Below are 20,308 nucleotides of genomic sequence, written 5' to 3'. Positions count from 1 at the left end.
AGTTCCCTTGAATTCTGAAATATCATATTCCAAGGCCTTTGGTCCCTTAATGTTGAAGCTGTAATATCTTCTGTTATCTTGATTGTATTTCCAAAATATTCAAATTGTTTCTTTCTAGTTGCTTGCAATAGTCTCTCCTTGACTTGGGAACTCTGAAATTTGGCTACAGTATTCCTAGGAGTTTCTCTTTTCAGATCTCTTCCAGGAGGTGATTGGTGGTTTCTTTCAATTTTTATTTCACCCTTTGGTTCCAGAATATCAGGGTAGTTTTCCTTGATAATTCCATGAAAGATGATGTCTAGGCTCCTTTTTTGTTCATAGCTTTCAGGTATTCCCACAAATTTTAAATTATCTCTCCTGGATCTATTGTCCAGGTCAGTTGTTTTTCCAGTGAGATATTTCACAGTTATCTACAATTTTTTCATTCTTTTCTTTTGTTTTGTACTTTCTTGGTTTCCCATAAAATCATTCCTTTTAATGTTTGCTCCATTCTAATTATTATACAACTATTTTCTTCAGTGAGCTTTTGAACCTCCTTTTCCATTAGGCTAATTCTGCTTTTTAAAGCACTCCACATTCCTTTCTCCTTGGTGAAGGAGCTCTCTCACTGACCTTTGAAACTGTCATTGGTGTTTGTGGATTGAGCTATCTGGGAAATACTGCTGCTGGTGGTTCCCTGAAGGCTATTCTGGATCCTGTCCCTGCCTCGCCATGCTGTCCATGCAGGGCTGTGTGCCAGTCTGAACCTGGTACGATAGACCTTTCCTGGTGGCTTTCCAGACTGTCTTGGGCTGCAACTCTGTTGTTTTTTAGTTTCTTCAGCTTTAGAATTTGTTTACTCATTTTTACAGGTATTTTATGGAGTATTTGGGGGAGCTTCCACAGGTCCTTCTTTCTCCTCAGCCATTTTGACTTCACACCCATCTTCCATACTGCACTTCTCAGGGACTTGGCCAGGGAATCCACTACAGACCACTCCTGCTTGAGAAAGCTAAAAAGTAGTACTAAAGTCTCTCCATCCACCAGGCTATGTCATCCATTTTTACCTAGTTTCTCTGGGAAAGCATCTTAGTCTCTGCACAGAAACTCAGAATGCTGTGGCTTGCTTTTAAGTGGCACATTGAAATGTCCAGGGTCTAGGTAGCCAGTGCCTAGGAGAGCATACAGTCCCCACCCTAAGGTCTCCTGCCATGGCAGTGCTGTCATCCAACAGAGTTCTTGTTTTTACACTGATTGTGATTTCCCAGACACTTGACAGGACAATGTGCCGCACCACTTCCTTCCTGTGGTCTAGGTCCACTGCAGGTTTGCCGAAAAAAAGAAGAGGAAGACCTGAAAATCAGCCTGTTTATTCAGGGCTTGCAGAGGACACTGAAGACTGAGAAAGCCAATGTTCAAAGCCTCAAGGAGCAGGTATGTGGGTGCTCAGATGGATGTGGGTGAATGTGACTGCTTCTGCTGCCTCTGAATCTCAGACCAGCCCTCACCAGAGGCCATGTAGGCTTGACCATTGCCAGATCTAGAAATACATATTACAGAGATGGTAGTGCCAAAGCCTTTCTAAGCCTTTCAAGGAGTACTGTTGAAAGGTCCTTCAGTCTACACCAGAAGTAAAAAGCTCTACTTATTTGCCTGTTCATTGCACAAAAAATGAAATTTAATAGGCTTCTTAGCCTGACTCTTACCTTCCCCTGCCACAGGCAACAGCACCCAATGTCAAAGCCATATACAACCTCTATCATTTCAAAGCTACCACCTCGGGAGTGAGTGAATTTAAGAAGGAGCTGCAGGCCAAGGAGCAGCTGGCTATGAAGCTCCAAGCAGACACACACAGGCTGCTGTGAGGATTGCCCCACTGAGAATTATCTGGAGTCTGACACCAGAGTTCAAATCTGTCTTTAGGAACTTAGAGCACTAAGCCTTAAACCTCTGTCTGCCTCGGCTTTCTCAACTCTTAAGATGGGGATGTTGATAGCACTTACTCCAATGGGATTGTTGTGGTTATCATATGAGATGATCATTGTAAAGTGCCCTGCACAGTTCCTGGTACATGGTAGGCACTGAACAAATGTAGCCATTCATGGTATTATTATTAACACATCTCTGTATCTCCTGAGGTCCAGATGCCAGAGACACAGGCACAATGTCTTTTCATGTCTGGGTCATTACCAATGCAGACTTTCCAGGTTTGACCATGCTTGCCCTTGGACTTGATCTCTATCCAGCACTGGGAGGATGGGTATGATCAGGAGGAGAAGCTCAGTTTCAGTTTGGCTCCCTTTATGGGACAACTCCAAAAAGCAAATTTTAGCTGATTTAAGGGATAGACAGTGTTCATGCCAGCATAAAAATGCCGTGGTGGCAATACTTGAAGGTAACTAGAAAGGGCGTAGTAAATCACCCTTAAAACAGATCTGGTGTCTGTGAGCAGAGCAGACAGGACCAAGTGAAGATCATCAGGCAGGCTCATCAAAAACATGTAGTCATCAGACATCTGTGCTTACCTGTTTCTTGGAATCTGTGTGCTCATAAATCCCCAGTGCTCTGACATTATTGTATGTCTTCTATACATGACTTACACAATGATGCAGAATATACTGATAGGTGCTGTCGTTTCTAGACTGGATATAGACTTTTATAGCCAAAAGAAGTTGTAGATCAGCAGAGAAATAATATTTTTTGCTTGGTATTCTTGTGTCCATCCCTAGGATGCAGGAGGGAAAACACCGACAGGAAGTGTCCCAGTTGAAGCTGGAGTTGGCAGAAACACAGGCTGAGCTGCAGCAAGACAAGATGAACAAGGTAATGCCCCCTGACCTGAGCTCCATCATGGGACAGAAGACCCTCTCCAGAACAGGCCTTGTGGTTAGGCTGCATAGCCTTGACCAGCAGAATCATGTTCCCTCTGTAGCTGACAGTTTGTAGTTAGTTAATCACCCTAGAGGAAGAGGCTTTGTGATGGAAAGATCTTTAGGGCCCCAACAGGTGGCAGCTTCTGGACTTTATCCTGCTCAGGAGAAGTGGTGTGAGTGTAACCCAACCCAGAAAGCTGCTCCTGAATATCTTTGGTCAGAGGCCGAAGGTCCCAGTCTCCATTTGCTTTGGGCTTTAGCACACCCAAGGCTTACTCTGTATGGGCTCTTCCTGCTATATCTTTAGAGGACTTTCATAAATATGAGAAGTGCTGTACTTCATCCCTCTGAAATAAATGTACCAGTAACATAAAGGTGAAACCTGATGATCCACTGGATAAAAAAGAGTTGCTTATGATGCGAAAGGTCCTTCATGGAAAACTCTACTACTTCATATGTAAGAGGGGTTATATTGTTGATCATGAGCTTGACAAATCAATATAATTCCCAGGAGTTCCCACACGTCAAGTGCTTTACAAACATGAAAATCCAATGTAATTCTTAGCTACGACTTGGGGGGCATCAAACACGGGCATTTCACTTGCTGATTTTGGAGTCCCTCCTGTCAGTAACTGGGAAACATTATGCACATTTAGAAAGCTTGGGTTTCCACAGGTGTGCCATTATTTTCCCTGTCTCTCTCTGTCTGTCTGTCTCTAAAAGTTAGGCACTACTAACATGAATAACACCTTTGTTTTTCAGAGTAAGGAACTGAAGGGAGAGAAAAATGACTCCTGTGACTCCTCCCTGTCCCTGCCTCCCTTCGAGAGGGGCTGCTCAATCCTGAACCCGCTGTCAACAAAGATAAACTCTACAGCCTGCACATCTCTCTCCAGCAACTGACGTAGGACCTATTTGTTTATCATTCATTATAAAAAAGGAAATATGTTTGGAACATGCTTTCATGTCACTTATGCTAAATGCCCAACAAGTGGGTCTGCCAGGCTAAAAACCTCTTCATTCCCTTGTGTCCATGCCATGTTGCTACCTCTCACAAGATGAAAAAAGTTTCTGACTTGAATAGAATCACCTATGGACTCCCTCTGACAACTCACACCTGAACAAAATTCCTCTTGACCAAATCCCCAACACAGGGTGAGCCTCTAGCCCAGGGCTTCCCAACCTGTATCCCATGGGCCCTGTGCTGCCCACCAGAGCATTTCAGGCTTGGTCACTGGAAAATGTAGAGGAAAACATCCTTTGTATGAAAAGGAAGTCCTGGGGCCCACTGCTTCTAGCCCCAGGGCCCGAGGGCCACAGTTTGCACAGGCGTGCTCCAACTCCTACCAGGAGGCCTCCCCTTGTGTGGCAGCCCTGGCCAGAGTGGGATATCTCTAAGTGATTTTGGTTTTTCCACTCATCCGTGCTTTATTGATACATACTGTATGTGCACCCAGGATTGAAAACAGGAGATACAACTTAGGAGAGTCTTACAAACGAATCTAGTATACACACACATTTAATAGATAAAGACAGGTATATTTATGTTTTAGAGGGATTCAAAGGAAGGGAGAATGAATTGGACCATTCTCAGAGGAGTTTGGGGTTCTCCTCTGCAGAGACTGCAGACAATGGCTTCCAAGGCAAGGGGAATAGCATGAAGGAAAGCAAGACTAAACAGAACTAAGACACCAGAGAAGACCAGCTGACCTCTACTACCACGAGAGAGGCTTCTTTAATCAGTAGACAGACATAGAGACAACTGGGTCACCCTCTTCCTCACCTGTTAACCTTCTCACTGAGACTGCTTTCTTCCTCTACAGTTCAGGACTATTTGAATCTATGTGAAATGCCAGATGGAGTCAAGAAGAGTTGGACAAGACAGAACGTCACAACCCTACATCGTTGATCAATATTCCTTGTTTTGACCAGTTTGGAGGATGCCTTTAATTTCTTTTAATTGGCATATCTTTGATTGTGAGGGAGGATGAACAGAAGAAAAGGCTCACTTTTAAATTTTAACTTAAATTTTTAAATTTAAACTTCTTAGAAGATTTTATCTCATTGTGGAAATAGAGGAAGATTAAACAGGGTTTGGTACTAGGGCTCCAGCTGTATGATCTACCTGAGAGCCAAGAGGCAGCCCCTCCTACTGCACTTTTGTTTTCTTGACTAAGCAGAATCCATTTTATACTGAAATAGTTGTTCAACAAGAAGATGCCTGAGTTAACAAAGGTACCTGACTGCCTTTGGCAACTTCAGGGCACCAGGCACAGTTGAGCTCTTAAGGTACTGGGAAAAACAAGGCAGATGTCACTGGTGAGGCGACAAACTAGGATTTGGGGAAAATCATGGAGCACGGGAGAGGACCAAAGGAGGGCAAATGTCCCGATCTTCTACAAAGGAAAGAGAACGAAGTCTGCACATGGAGAATAAGGAGGGTCACCTCTGTTGCTGAGAAATTATAGATCATGCTATTCAGAGGGTGGCTAGAAAATGGCTAGAAAAGCAGGAAGTGTCAGCGGCTGGTGTTAGCTTTCCCAAAGTCACACCCAGTTCATTTCATCTCCCTTCTTCTCAGAGTCATTAGACTGCTCAGGAAGGGGAATGCTGGAGTTATCCTTTATCTAGATTGTAGCCAGTCATTTGGGCAAGTTTCCCATGCAGTCCTTTCCAAAGCGAGTGAAGAAAATGGCTAGAAGGTAATACGTTCAGATGGATTTACAAGAAGATGAAAGACCAGACTCAAGTCGTAGTCATACCTCAGTGACTTAGGCATAGATGGCATGCTTTTCCAAAACAGTTAACGGCTATAACAGTCAGGATGCCAAAAGATCTCACATGGTAAAATTATTAGGTCAAATCTAGTAAGATGAAATTATTTTTGGTCTCTTTAATTAAGAATTTGACAAACATCAACCAAAATGACTACATCTATCAAAGTTAGAAAAAAGAGAGAAAAGAGAATTGTGTATGAAACCATGAATCCCTTTTATACTTAGTTTGGGTAATTTTAAAGTGTATTTATTTTATGTGGCTTACATATGTCTGTGTCCCCTTTCTGAACTTGATTCTCTTCTTTGCTGGATGTTTTTAAATGTGTTTTGTACCTCATTTTTGTTTTATTTTTGGCATCAGTATCTTCTTGTTACACTTGCCCCCCAAGTATTTAATCCTTCCTTCTAATCCTCCCTGAAGCAAACGTAATCCGCCCCCATTCTCACGGACTAAGATAATAGGAGGGAGGGGGAATCACACATCTGTTATCGCTAAAAATAGTATGATTCTGCAATTATAATCTGTACCAAGAGGATGGAGGCCTGCTTCATTACTAGTCTTCTGAGTCACTGATTCATCATTGCATTGGCCAGAGTCTTAAGTCTTTTGGAGGAATTTCTCTTCACAACATTGCTGTCAGTGTATGTAATAGTGCTTCAATCTGTCAGCTCATATGTCATCCTAGATTGCACTTTATCCCTTTTATAACTCTATACTGTGAAGCAATGTTCTCTTCCATTGATATGCTATGTTTTCAGTCATTCTCTAATGGATGAACATGCCCTCAGTCTTCAGTTCTTTGCTGTAGCAACAAATGCTACCATAAACATTTTGCATGTATTAATCCTTTCCTTCTTCTTTGGTCTCTTTGGAGTATAAAATTATTAACTAGAATAAAATAATTAAGGATCAAAAAATCTACTTCACTAATAAATTACAGGGACAGGTATTATTAGGCAGTGATTGTCCTGAAAGAATCTGGCCTTTTAGGGCACTCCAAGCTCCAGGTGAGTCAGTAGTGTAATATGGCAGACAAGAGAGCTAGAGTGATCTTTGCTGAAATAAGAAATGAACATACCCAGACCTAGGAAGGCAATCATCTCTCTGTACCTTATCCCAGTAAATGCATATCCCAAAGGCAGTATGAAGCTCATTGGTAAAGTAGAAAGTGTCGTCATAATGATTGGTGGTCTTCAGGCCCTGCCAGCTTATTTAGGGAGGAGCAGGCCATGAGTAGCTGGATAAAGAGGATATCTGCAGGAATTGTGGCAGTGTTCAAGTATTTGATAGGCAGTCACATGCAAGAGAGCAGAGTCCCATGCAGCAGAAAGCCAAACAGTAGAATTAGCAGTGTCACCAAAATTCCAGCTGGCACAAAGGGGAATGGGCTTTCTCAAGACGTTGTCAGTTCTCTATCCCAGCAGATCCTTAGAGAGAAGCTAGCTGAGAGGCCCTAAGTTTATTCACTTTAGGGGTGTTTTTGTCAAAGTTTGAGGTGGCAAGTGTGGATGCCTAGGTCTTCACAAGTCATCATTTCTGATGTATGTGTTGTCTATTGTCTCCGGATAGAACCTTTGATCCCTTAGTGGATGCATGTTTCCTTTGAATATTTGTGAGATTTTGAAACATCACAAGTTGATGGATTACGCTTAATGAAGCTACTTAGACTCTGCTGATTTTGTTTCTCGTGGTGATTGGTGAAGGGATAAGGGTGTTGTGGGTTTCTTATGTCTAATCCTATCATATGTTCCTCTTTTCAACAGATAAAAAATTTTGCAGTATAATTTCATTTTCATCTAACTTTGGGTTTTCTTAAATGGTTAACTGTACGATCTTGTTCCAGTTGATGTTAAGATACAGTAGAAGGTTGAGAACCCAAGTCTATATTCAGCCACATCCAGTTGTTAACAAGGGCTTTCTGCTTGCTTTGGAAGCTAATATTTTAAATGTTGTTGTAGAAAATGATTATAGCTCTTTCTGCTGTTCCTGTGTTTTGTTTTACATAGTATTTATTCCTTTGACCTGTTTCCTTTTGTTAAAAAGCAACAAATAGATAGTCTTCAACACCAAATGGAAGAACACAAGACCAAAATACATGAATCGATGCCTTCATGGACTCATGGATGGAATGTTACTTAATGGACCTCTCCATTACCTGCCCATCTGCTGCTTCTAGGGAACTTGAAAATTCCAGCTTTGACTGAAAGGAACAGAACCACCCTTTCAACACCCAGTCAGTAATGAAACAATGACCTTGGATCTGAATAAGCTTTCTTTTCCTCCAGAGAAGAAAACATTTCTTTCGGACCTTTTACTTTATTTTTCAAGTACATACATCGTATATAGTTGGTTGTCTATAAATAGTAAAATTACAACAATTTCATTGTTGCAAAATCCCCTTTTACAATTTCAAAATTACTTGGAATGTCTTTCTTGTTCTTCTGACTCATTGCCATGTTGAAGTCTGCTGCTAGAAAATCTGGTATACGGAGTATTTAGGGAAGCTGACGTACTGGTAAGGCTTTTAGTAAAATGATTATTTTCTTTAGTATACCTTTCCAACAAAAAAATGCCTGTATGATAGGGTTTTATTTTGTTTCCATCACCTTTCTTTCTCAGCTGTTTGCAAAAGCACATTACTTCTCTTTCAGTGGGACCAGCCTTTCTCTCTCTGGCTGAAACACCAAACTTCCTAAATGGTAGTTGGGTCCCCTGTCCCAGCAGGTCCTGAAGGACTTTAGGTCCCACACAAGGAGAGGAAAAAGATGGGGTAGATCTCTGGTCATAGTTCCAAATTGCTTTCCAGAATGGTTAGATCACCTTAGAGTTCCACCAACAACGAATTAGTCTTCCAAAATACTCGCATCTAATCCAACATTGATCATTTTCCTGTTTTGTCATGTTAGGGAATCTTATAGGCATAGCTTGTGTTTATTTGCCTCATTTTGCACAAAAGTGATTTAGAGCATATTCCTTATGAATATACGTAGCTTTAATTTCTGTCTCTGAAAATTCACTCTTCATATCTTTGACCAGTATTCAGTTGGGGAATGAATTGTATTCTTGTTAATTTGGCTAAGTTCTCTATTTATTTTAAAAATGAGTCCCTGACCACAGACACTAGTTTTCAAAATTATTTCCAGTTTTCTATTTCCCTCCTAATCTTGGATGACTTACCTTTGTACAAAATCCTTGCAATTTAATGGAAACAAAATTATCCATCTTGCATTTCATAATGTTCTCTATCTCTTGTTTGGTCATAAAATCGTGCATTCTCCATAATCTGAGAGATAAACTATTTCTTACACCCCTAATTTGTTTATGCAATCAATCAGCCTTTATACCTAAATTGGAAAACCATTTGTACTTTATGTTGGTATATGGTGTCACATGTCCAAATTTTCCTTGTTATTTTCCAGTTTTTCTAGCAGCTTCTGTCAAACAGTGAGTTCTTATCACAGAAGATGGCATCTTTGGGTTTATCAAACAGGTGATTACTGTACTCATTGACTACTGTGTCTTGTGAAGTTAACCTACTCCACTGATCTGCTGTTTTATTTCATAGACAGGACCAAGTCGTTTTGATGATTGCTGCTTTGTAATGCGATTTAATATCTGTTGTAGTACGTTAGCTTGACTCATATTTCTTTTCCTTACATAGCTTGATATTCTGGATCTTTTATATTTCCAGATGAATTTTGATATTGTTGTCTAGGTCTTCAAAGTAATATCTGGTTGTTGATTGGGATGGCACTGAAAAAGTACATTAATTTAGGTTGAATTATCATTTTTAGTGCATTAGCTCAGGCTACCCTGGAGTAACTGATGTTTTCCCAGTGGTTTAGATCTCAGTATATTTGTGAGAAAAGTGTTCTCTGATTGTGTTCCCACAGCTCCTAGGTTTATTTTGGCAGGTAGGCTCCCAAATATTTCATAATGTATACAGTATCTTCAAATGGAATTCTCTTTCCATCTCATGCCATTGGGCTGTAACGTGCAATACAAATAATTTTGATTACATTAAATTGAAAAACTTTTGCATAGGCAAACCAAAAGCAACCAAAAGTAGGAGGGAAGCAGAAAAATGGGAAAAACATTTTTGTAACTGTTGTCTCCTATCCAAATTTCTAAAATTATGATTTCTAAAATATATGGAGAGCTGAGTCAAATGTCCAAGAATACAAGTCATTTCCCAGTTGACAATTGGTCAAAAGATATAACCAGGCAGATTTCAGAGGAAGAAGATAAAACTATCTGTATTTATAAGAAAAAGTGCTCTAAATCACTATTGTTTAGAGATACACAAATGAAAACAACTCTGGCGTACCACATCACTTGCGTCAGATTGACTACCTTGACAAAAAAGAAGATGATAAATATTGGAGAAGATTTGAAGAGCCGGAACACTAATTCAATGCTGGCAGAGCTGTGAGGTGATCCAACCATTCTGGAGAGCAATTTGGATCTATGACCAAAGGGCTACAAAAATGATCTTACTCTATGACCCAGCAGTATCTTTTCTAGGACTCTATCTTAAAGAGAACAAAAAATAGGGACAGGTCCCACACGTACCAAATTATTTATAGCAGCTCTCTTTGTGTTGACTCAGAACTGGAGATGGAGGGGACACACATCAGATTGGGAATGGATGAACAAGTTGTGGTGTATGAACATAATGGAATTCTATTGTGCTATAAGATATGATGAAGTGAGGTTTTCTGAGATGTCTCATGTCCGAAACTGGTCCCCTTCAGACACAGCAAGAAGGACCCTTCCTGTTAATCTCCCCAGTCTCCCCAGCTAAAAGACTGGTGTATCCCTTCTACTCGTTCCACTTCTCCTCGATATATCCTGGGCCAATATTCTCTGGAGTTTTCAAGATCAACAAGGCATGGTGACAGCACTTACAATGTACTCTGCCATCTTGGATCCTGGAAGTTCAGGTAGGCAACTTTCAAATGTTCAGTCTGTGTGCTGATAGGCCCAGAAGTAGCTGCTGCTGCTGTAAAGGCAGCAGCCTCCTCAAATCCTTCAAACATTTACTTTCCAAGGCTTCACAGTCACCATTGCCCTCACCTTCTCCACAGCATGCAATGGCTTCTCATTGCCTGAGAGCTCATCTGTAAAGAGTGGTTAGTGTTGTGAGAGATGATCTCTGAAGATTTCTCAGGAGTGAAGCAGGCCTCCTCACAGAGTCAATTTTTTCTTGTCCTGTTGACTTGTAAAGAAATATCTCAATATATTATGTACTTTCCCAGACTTCCCCCACCCCACCATGTTATAGGCACATAGCTAGGAGAAATAACACCTCTCCCCCCCCCCACCTCCCTCCTGTCCTTGTCTCCAGGCAAGTTTGTGCAACTGTCTTTGTTCTCTGTCGCTAGCGTAGATTGCTGTGAATTGTACCCTCAGGGCTTGCACCCATGAGCCCTGAGGAAGGGGGTTAGTGAGGAGAGGATTGTTGTTAGAAGCTATAATCTGCTGAGCTGAACACACCTCAGCTCTCGTAGGTTCCAGCACTCTGAGGGAACCCTTTCTTGAGAAAGTCAATAAACGAACTATTCTCTTTGCTAATATCTCTGACTCTCTCATTCATTGCTAAGCGTCTCTGTACCCTACACAGTACGTTGTCTTCCCCATTGGCCTGGAAAGTTTTGGAGCACAGGCTCTTTCTTTCCCTTCTTTGTATCCACATCACTCACCCCAGTGCCTGCCCTGACTCTGTTAGTAAATAGACATTTATTAAAATCCTCCCATGTGCTAGTCCCCTGCTAAGCTCTGGGGATGTGAAAACAAATGACAGACCCTGATTACAATGTAATGGAGACAAGAAGCAAAGAAACATGTACTAACAATCTCTATACAGGGTAAGTAGAACATAATCAACAGAGGGAAGAGACTGAGAAAGGCTTCCAGTAAAATATGACATGTTGGCTGGGACATAAAAGGAAGTCAGGGAGGTTCGTAAGGTAGAGTGGTGGGGGGGAGGGAGGGCAGAGGTCCAAGTATGGGGGGCAGCCAGAAAAAATGCCTGGAATTGGGTAGTTGAGGGTCTGCGTGATGAAACATCCAGGAGACCAGCATCACTAGATACAAGAGTATGAGTTGAGAGGTAAGGTGTGTGAATACCAGCAAGTTAGGAGGGTCCTAGGTTATGCGGGGCTTAAGGTCATACAGCATTTTGTATTGGATCCTGGAAGTGAAAAGGAGCCATTGGAGATTATTAAGTGGGCAAGTGGGAAGCAGTTTATGTGAAAATATAGGACCATTTTTTAGGAAAAACACTGGAATGGCTGAGTGGAGGTTAGATTGGAGTGGAGAGAGACGTGAGCAGACTTCAGAGACAGCACATATTCCTGCAAAGTATTGCAATAATCCATGTGAGATGATTAGCCCTTCACCAAGTACCACAGGAGAAAAGACTTGTAGAAGAGATGTTGCAACAGTGAGATTGTCAGGCTATGGTAACACTTTGACTATAGGGATTGAGAGATTGTGAAGCATCCAGGATTAGTGGACTAGACTGTGGTCTTATTTGTTACAGGGGTACAGAAAGGAGTAGTGGAAAATGGTTTAAGGATAAAGACAATGAGTTCAGTTGTGGACATGGTGAGTTTCATGTGTCTACTTGATATTCAGGTTGAGATATCTGAAACGCAGAGACACAAGATCAGTAGAAAGATTGGGGCAGGAAAGTTAGAGTTGGGAACCATCAGCATACAGATGATAATTGAATTTATGGGAGTTGATCAGATCACTCAGTGAAAGTGTATAGGGAAGAGGGCCCAGGATAGAACCTTGAGAGTCACCTATGTTTGGAGGAGGAAGCAACCCAGGAACCTGAGATGGAGCAATCAGAGAGGTTAGAAAAGAACCTTGAAAACTTGTAGAAGAGAGGGTATCAAGGAGGAGAGAATGGTCCTGGGGTTCAGAGGCTTCAGAGTGGTCAAGAATAATGAGGACAGAGAAAAGGCTGCTGAATTTGGCAACGAAGAGATCCCTGATAACTTTGGAGAAAGTAGTTTTTGTGTCGTAGTGAGGTCATAGCAGGATGGTGAAGGCTTAAAAAGAGAGAATGGTGGAAGGGTCTTTTGTAGTGGCCTTTCCATGGAGTTTAGCCACAGAGGACAGAAAAGAGAGAAGATGAGAGTTAGAAGGGATGGTAGGATCAAGTGAGGGGTTTCCTTGGAAGGGGGAGATGAGGATATATTTGTAAGCAGCAGAGAAAGAGCAGGAGTGAAAGACTGAAAATAGGAGCTGGAGACAGATGGTAGAGTGGGATAAACTGTTGGTGGAGATGAGATGGAAAGAATTCCCCCTTTTCAGGTGTTAGACTTGGTGAGAAGACAGGAAAGAGGGGCAGAAGACACGTGAATGAGGAGCTCATGGGGAAAGCTCTCAATATTTTCTGTACAGTATGAGGTGAAGTTCTCAGCAGAGAGAGTATAAGGGGAGGGAGAACCATAGGACGTTTGAGGAGGGATGAGTAGGTTTGTAAGATTCACTGTGGAGAGAAGAAGAGTGAGCTGATGAGGGAGGTATAGAAGGTTTGCCTAGAGCAGTGAGGGCCCGGTTGACGTGGTGTTACCAATTTGTCGTGGACCTAGTCAGAACGATTGTGTGACTTTCTCCAACTTCATCTTGTAGCATATGTGTAGTATGCATAGTGGGAAAGGGGGGGACTGATCGAAGGCTGAGTTTTGAAAGGGAATAAGGGAGGAAATGATGAAGGGGCTAGGGATACAGGAGTGGGCTACAGTGTGGAAATGAATTGGTTTAATAAGGAGTCAGGATGAAAAAAAGAGGTGAGAATGAACAGTAGAGGGAGACAATTGAGGAGTAAAGGAATCAGAGCTCATTGGGGTAGGAGAGGAGGAGGTTTGGAAGCAGAGTTGAAGAGAAAGGAGCAAAGTCTGATGCTTAGGTGGGACAGGGCCAGCATAACAGGTGAGGCTGGAGGGAAGCAGAGGGATGACTTGGCTAGAACTAAGTTAAGTAAAGAAGGTGGCAGAATTTAGGTGGCGAAGAGTGATGTTTACATGGCAAGGAGGGAAGTCAGAGAGCATCTTAACTGAATAGAAGAGGGGCATCGAGGTGAGCTTAGGAGAGGGACCATAGGTACGGGGACCAGTAAGAGAATGATATGAGGGGCCTGCGCCAGAGGTTAGGGTTCCTAGGTAAGAGCTCTAGTGAGGCTTGGGTAGTGGGCAGAATGGGGCTGGATTTAGGCCAGCTAGATATTGCATGCTGTACCCCAGAGTAGTATTAGTCATGGTCCCCAGTGAGCCCCTTTGGTGGATTAACTTACACATATCAGGGAAAATGTGTTTATGTTAGGCATTGAAGGAGAAAGTGAAGTGGTAGGGGTGGTCTCCCTAAGATGGAATTGCATTATTGAGGAGAAATGGGGATGAATAGCCTGCTGTCTTTGCTTCCCTGCAGCCTTCACATGTGCCAATCAACTACTCAATCACAGAATTCCCTAGAAAAAGAACCCAGGCAGGAGGCTCATCTCCTCAAACTTGTGACTTTTCAGGGCTGAACACCATCTTTGAGATCACCCTCTTTGTCAAATGCTCCAACAGAGTCAGTTGCCATGGAGGTACTTCCTTCACTTCAGTCCACCAGCCAACATGTTCCCACTGAGACAACTGGCCAGTAAATCAAGACACCCTCACACACAATCAACCTCTTCTTCAACGAGAACCCCTGCTGTACCCAAGACATCTGCAGGAGGGAACATGGCAACCAGGAGTCTGTTGTTCACCTTGACTTCAGATGAAACAACAACTACCTCTGAGTCAAGCACTCCATTACAGACCAGCGTCCCTGGGAGAATTCCTTCTCTTCTCCCAATCATCCTGTCTAAAGCACGTACAATTACCATGGAGAAAACCAGTATGGGATCAATATTTATGACAATTCGACCAGATATCCTCTGCACAACTGCCTCAGCTTTAGGGATGGGCACCAGTCCTCCTGCCTCCATGTCCTTCTCTCTTTCAACTTTCCATGGCAAAGAACCAGGAGAAAACCCAGCACTGAATCCAGTACAAGCTGAGGTCACTACCCCACCGAAGTCAGACTCCTAGACTTGAAGAGAGTCTGGCTCAGCTGCCCAGCACCATCGTGCTATAAGGATCATCCCAACACATGTTCTTCCTTGGCACCTACCAAGGGATATCTGGGCCTATAACACTGTCTGTTTTCTTTCTGGAATGTACACTCAAACACCACACAACTCTCAAATATCAAACACATTCAGAGGGATCCCCAACTTTTACCAGGCCAGAGACAACATCCACTGTTGGCTCCCATGATGTAAGACAAGGAGCCAACCTTTCTCAAGCTATCCCCTCTCCTCTCACGACAAGAGCCCTGACAACACAAACTCTACCTCCTACCTCTGAACACAGGGAGACCTTGCATTCTGAGAGGGCAGCCAGATCAGTTGGACCAGTGACTGGAGAAACATCTTTTCCTCCTAGTGTTAGAAGAGATCCTAGATTTTTCATCACTCTTGCAAACAGACAGCTGGCTAGTTATATGGCTTCCATAAGCACCCCTTCATTTGAGATGAGTCGGGGATGGGGAGCAATGGTGCCAGGGCATCTTTTCCTGCTGAGACCTCAGCTGACCTCAAGGCAAGTCATGCTGGAGTGTCTAGCACCAGGCCAGATGGCAATTCCACTCTACACTACACCCTCCTTTCCTGGGGTTCAGGCTTGGAGCAAAAACAGTCTTGTGTCCTGTATCAACAGTGGCAAGTCATGCTACTTTTAGCAGCAGTAGCTCTGTGACTCATATAGGAGAAAGAACTGACAGCACCTCATCTTCTGCTACATCTGAAGTCATATCTCTTGCCATGACTGGAATGGCAAACATCTTTACTTGGCCAACAATTCACCATTCTGCTTGCGCTTATGGACTCATATTACTAGGACTTGAAGGGAATTTAGTTGTCTAGTACAAATATTTTAAAGTAGAGAAAACTCTAAAGTAGATGTGAACCTTTGACCAAAGCCTCACAAGGATAAGCGTTAGCAGTGTAGATTGAATCATATTCCTTTGACATACTTCCTGAAATGTGGTACCCAGATTTTCCTGTCTAATTGCTTTCTCCAGTGAAGCCTGTACGGTAATAGCAACTTTGGAGAATTGTGGGTAAGGGCTTGGGCAAGTATCAATCAGTCAGTTAATCTGAGCTTAATTTTCATTTGTTATCTTTTTGCAAGAGAGTTGGGGTTAAGTGTCTTTGCCAGGGTCACATGGCCAGTGTCAAATATCTGAGGCTGGATTTCACTCAGGTCGTCCTGATTTCAGAACCAGTGCTCTATCCCACTGAACAATCTAGCTGCCCCCGGGTCTAACTGTCTATCCTAATTCATTCCTCTGCCACAGATATCAATAAAATTGCAAGTAAGGATCAGTACCTTCTCCTCTTATCTCTGTTCTGCAAGTCGTCCTGGGATCTGCATGAGTCAAAAATGAATCTTGTCATGGGATTGGTTCACTTACATGGGCCTCACAGACAAACGTGGCCACACTAAGGTTAGCATAGCAGTGTATAGCAGTCTCTGATGGAATCCTTACACCATAGGTAAGGCTTATCCAGGAACTGAAGCTGAACTAATGAATGCAGGGGAAAGTGAGGCAGTGGTTTGGGAGATGTCTTGAATATAGAAGGCGCCATGTTAAGAGGCAATAAAAATCTGTCTAAATGAGGCCAAAATTTGTCCTTCAACACTTAGGCACACTTCAACCAACTGTCAACTCCAACTAACTTACATAAGCACAGAATTCTCCAACTCAAGAATAGTGACATTGGATAATGTCAGTGGATCCGACTTGGGAAGAGACTAAACAGGGTCCACCAGCATCCCCAAGATTGTCTCTATTGAGAGAGATACCATTTCTGTCACTGCAACAGAGATGATCATCATAGAGACAACTCCAGGTACAAGAGCCATTGAAGCTCCACCTTCTCACTGTGGCCACCATCACAGTTGGTTTCAGGCCTACAAAACAGAGAATAATCATGTACTCTTTCACAGAAGCCTCAATATCACATGAAACATTGGCTGGAGATGCCTTGGGCTTGCTGAAAGCCCAATACTTTCCTTGCCTCCAATAGAGGCCATAGTCAGCTCAATCTCCAGCAGTCCTTTTAAAGATAAGTACAGCCAGGACAATGTTTTCTGCATTCCCTTTGGACATGCTTCTATCAGAAATATCCCCTAGGAAGAGTCCCACTACCACCCAGGCTCCATGGCCCACTGGATTTGATTCTACCCATGTCTCTGTCTGAATAACAGGAATTGAAATCAGGCCCATTTTTTTCTCTACCTTCAAATCCTACATCCATCAGTGCCATGGGAGTTGGGCCAAACCCAGATATGTCTATGATGTGAATCACCCCGGAAAAGTAGGATGCCTGCCCTAGACAGTAACACAGTCATGGTCAGTGCCCTGTCCTCCATTGCTCCCAGAATCATGCCAACATCTCCTGGAAGAGACACACGAACTTTTTTGGTGTCTATAGAAAAGTCAATGGAGTGTAAAAGAGTGGGCAACAATTTGCTACAGACCACATGATACTCTAAGACAAGCAGCCCACAGGTCAAGGAGTAACTTGAATGGCTTTATATGATCTCCAACTCTTGTCTGCCCAGCCTCAGTGAAGAGACCAGTTACTCCAGGACTTTCTTTTCACTCTCTGAAAGAAGTGTGATGAGCTCAGAGAATCCCACTTGTATCACTTGCGACTGAACCTACATAGCCCACAGCTTTTGAGAAGTATACTGTTTCTGTTACACCAGTGGCTACATGCAGTGCTGATTCTGCCTTCTCCACCAGGACCCTAGCGTGAGAGCTACTCCAACAGGCCACACAGCTCTCTCAGAGCCCAGTGAAATTGCATCAGGGATGTCTCTCCTGATGAGCTGAGAGCTGGCCTCTTGACAAGTCCTGTGGGAGGATGAGGTAAATACCTGATAAATCGGAGATTATCAATAAAAGAAGGACACTAGAATTAATAGTGATCCCTTAAGAATCAAGGGCATCATGTCTATTAAGATCACACCTTCCTATAGACAGGAAAGGAATACCTTTCTACAGGAAGGGGGGAATCTTAACAGGGGCTTGAAGGAAGTTAGTAAAATGAGGAGGGAAAGGACTCCAGGGATGGAAGACAGTCGGCGAAAATGTGCTAAGTTGGGAGATGGTGAGGCAATGCAAGGAAGAGCAAGAAGGCCAGTGTCACTACAAGAGGATTGGCAAATAAAAGGGGGGGCAGCCTGTGAATGTCTCTGAATGCCAACCAGCACTTTCTATTTGATTCTTGAGGGTAACAGAAAGCCATTGTATTTCATTCAATGGTAAAATGGCATGGGGAGACCTGGGCTTTAGGAAAATCATTTTGGTGGCTGAGTGGAGGATGGACAAGAGTGTCTTATGACAAGAAAACCCACCAGAAGGCTAATGCAATAGTCCAGGAATGAGGTAATGTGGGCTTGCACCAGGATGATGATAGGGTCACAGGAGTGAAGGAGCATATAGCAGAGGTGTCAGGAGAGCAAAATCTGTATTCCTTTTCACCAGATTAGACATGGGATTGGGAGTGAAAGAGAGTAATCTTGAACTGTGAACCTGGGTGATTAGGAAGATGGTGATAGCCTGAAATTGAGAAACTGAGATAAAATGAAGGTTTACAGGGAGGGGCAATGAGTAGAATTTTGGATGTGTTGCATTTCAGATGTGTACAAGACACCAAGTTCAAGATTTCTAACAGGCACTTGTCCAACAGGACAGATTTCACACCCCCTGAAGGAGGCACTCCCTCTGTTGCACCAATGAATGACTTCAGAACTAGGTGACAGTGGACATTGACATGGCAGTTTGGCCTCTAGTAGCACATCAGTGTGGGAGACCATCAGATCATGTAGCACTGCAGCATCACAGGCTGGCACACTCATCCCAGGGATGTTTCTTCTGGCTGAGAGTACAGCTCACTACATCTCAACTCCTTTGTGAGGGTCTAGGGCAGAGTTAGCTGGCTACAGTACTCCTTGCCACTCTCCAAGTACGTCCGGGGTCAGGCTTGAAGGAGAATCAGACTCATCCTTGGTATTCACTTCACCAGCACCTGCTATCTCCATCACCAGCATTGCTGGGGCTCTGCCTGAAATAAAAACAGAGGTTCCCTGGTTCTTGACCTCTACTGAAGCCACATATGTCAACAGGATTGGTAGATATTATGTCTACTTTGCCCCAGACCTTCTCTCCTTTGTCTACAGTCACCATCTCTGAGGATACTTACAAGTCTAAGGCTATGAGCTTAAATATTCCTGGAACTGAAAGCCCAAGTGTCATCCTCAGCAGCAGGGTCACAGATATGGTGTCTTTTTATCTCGAGTCCCCTCCCAACCAAGAGCTTCTGGGTACAGTGGGAGAAAGTAGCACAGGTGCTTCACTGATCACTCCTTTACCTGTATCTCCTATGTCCTCAGCTGCTTTTATGGGAGAAGTACCAAGGGGGTTAGGTACCACTCGTGGCTTACTTCCACTGGTGATTGCAACAAAAAATCTCCAGTCTCCATTGAAGAAGAAGGCTGGGGATATCGCTATGACTCTTACAGGGCACAGCACAGAATCTCAAGTGAACTCAGCACTGCTTCTTACTACCAGCACCACTTGCATGGTTTTCCCTGGACAAAGCACAGTTTCCCCCTCATCTACTGAAGCTGAAGCCAGTTATCTCACCACGGTGAACATCAGCTCAACTGTCCCAAGGCCGGATATCACCTTTATCACCAAAATCCCAGATATTGGCCCTCTCTGTCCTGTGGTCACTCTCAGCCCCGAGATTCCAAGTAGAGTGTCAGACAAAAGCACAACTGAACCATAGACTACCACTTCTACTGAAGATCAACTGTTCTCAAACACTAATCCTGGAGGTTCATTGATCACCATGGCAGGCTCAACTTTTGTGGTGACTGATGCTCATATTGTTTCACAAGCAGACAGAAGGGAGCTCAGAGGTTCCTCTGACTACAGAGAGCATGATTACATGCAGGACAATAACAAGTATCAACTCAATTCCTCCAGGGCTCAACACAGCAGCTGAATTGAGCTCAGCCATACCTCCTCCTACAATTGCAGAGGAGACTCCAAAAAGTACTGAGGCCATTCTGACTGCCAGAGATATATACCCTTCTTCCACTTGGCAGTGGGTAGGAGGGGGAACTACAGTGACTCCTGTCCATATGAGATGAGGTTCAAGTGTGTCTGCTGTGACCCAGACCATCCTCTTTGAAATTCAAAGTTCATTTAAAATCACCAAAGCCCCATGGGAGATTGACACAAAGCATCCATTGTCTTGTACTGCAATCAAGGTCACTAACACAGTTACTCTATCAAATTTCACTCTGATCTCAGGGCTGGAGGAGGACCAGGATTCCAAAGGTGCCATCTCACGGACACAACCCAGCAGGACCCATCCCACCTTGTTTTGCCCTTCAGAAAACCCCATAACACATGGCACTAGTCCTGTGGACACCCTCTGACCAAGCACTATCCACTGGGCCAAGGGAGCAATTGCTTGAAAGAGGCACCAGTGCTGCTAGTTTTCTTTTCAAAATGCTTGCTGAAGTCACTGTTCCAGCACCACAGAAAACTAC

At 43.3% G+C, this 20,308-nt stretch overlaps 1 protein-coding gene across 6 annotated transcripts in view; it reads left to right on the top strand.

Annotated features, from left to right (window-relative positions):
- Positions 1 to 20,308, top strand: part of LOC140524858 (golgin subfamily A member 3-like) — a 65,276-nt gene that overhangs the window by 25,703 nt on the left and 19,265 nt on the right. For 4 of the 6 annotated variants that reach the window (XM_072639717.1, XM_072639714.1, XM_072639712.1 and 1 more), the window contains 2 exons: positions 1,295 to 1,413; positions 2,709 to 2,802. The exons of 1 other annotated variant lie outside the window; for it this stretch is intronic. In XM_072639717.1, the coding sequence (XP_072495818.1) occupies positions 1,391 to 1,413; positions 2,709 to 2,802 (117 nt within the window). In that variant the 5' untranslated portion in view covers positions 1,295 to 1,390. Of the gene's footprint in view, positions 1 to 1,294; positions 1,414 to 2,708; positions 2,803 to 3,614; positions 3,757 to 20,308 lie in introns of those variants that run through there. One more of the 6 variants, XM_072639715.1, reaches the window with a different exon arrangement.

This window comes from Notamacropus eugenii, chromosome 2 (assembly GCF_028372415.1).
Source record: "Notamacropus eugenii isolate mMacEug1 chromosome 2, mMacEug1.pri_v2, whole genome shotgun sequence".
Lineage (NCBI taxonomy): Eukaryota > Metazoa > Chordata > Mammalia > Diprotodontia > Macropodidae > Notamacropus > Notamacropus eugenii.
Note: the sequence above shows the minus strand (reverse complement) of the source record. Positions and strands in the feature narration are given on the sequence as shown.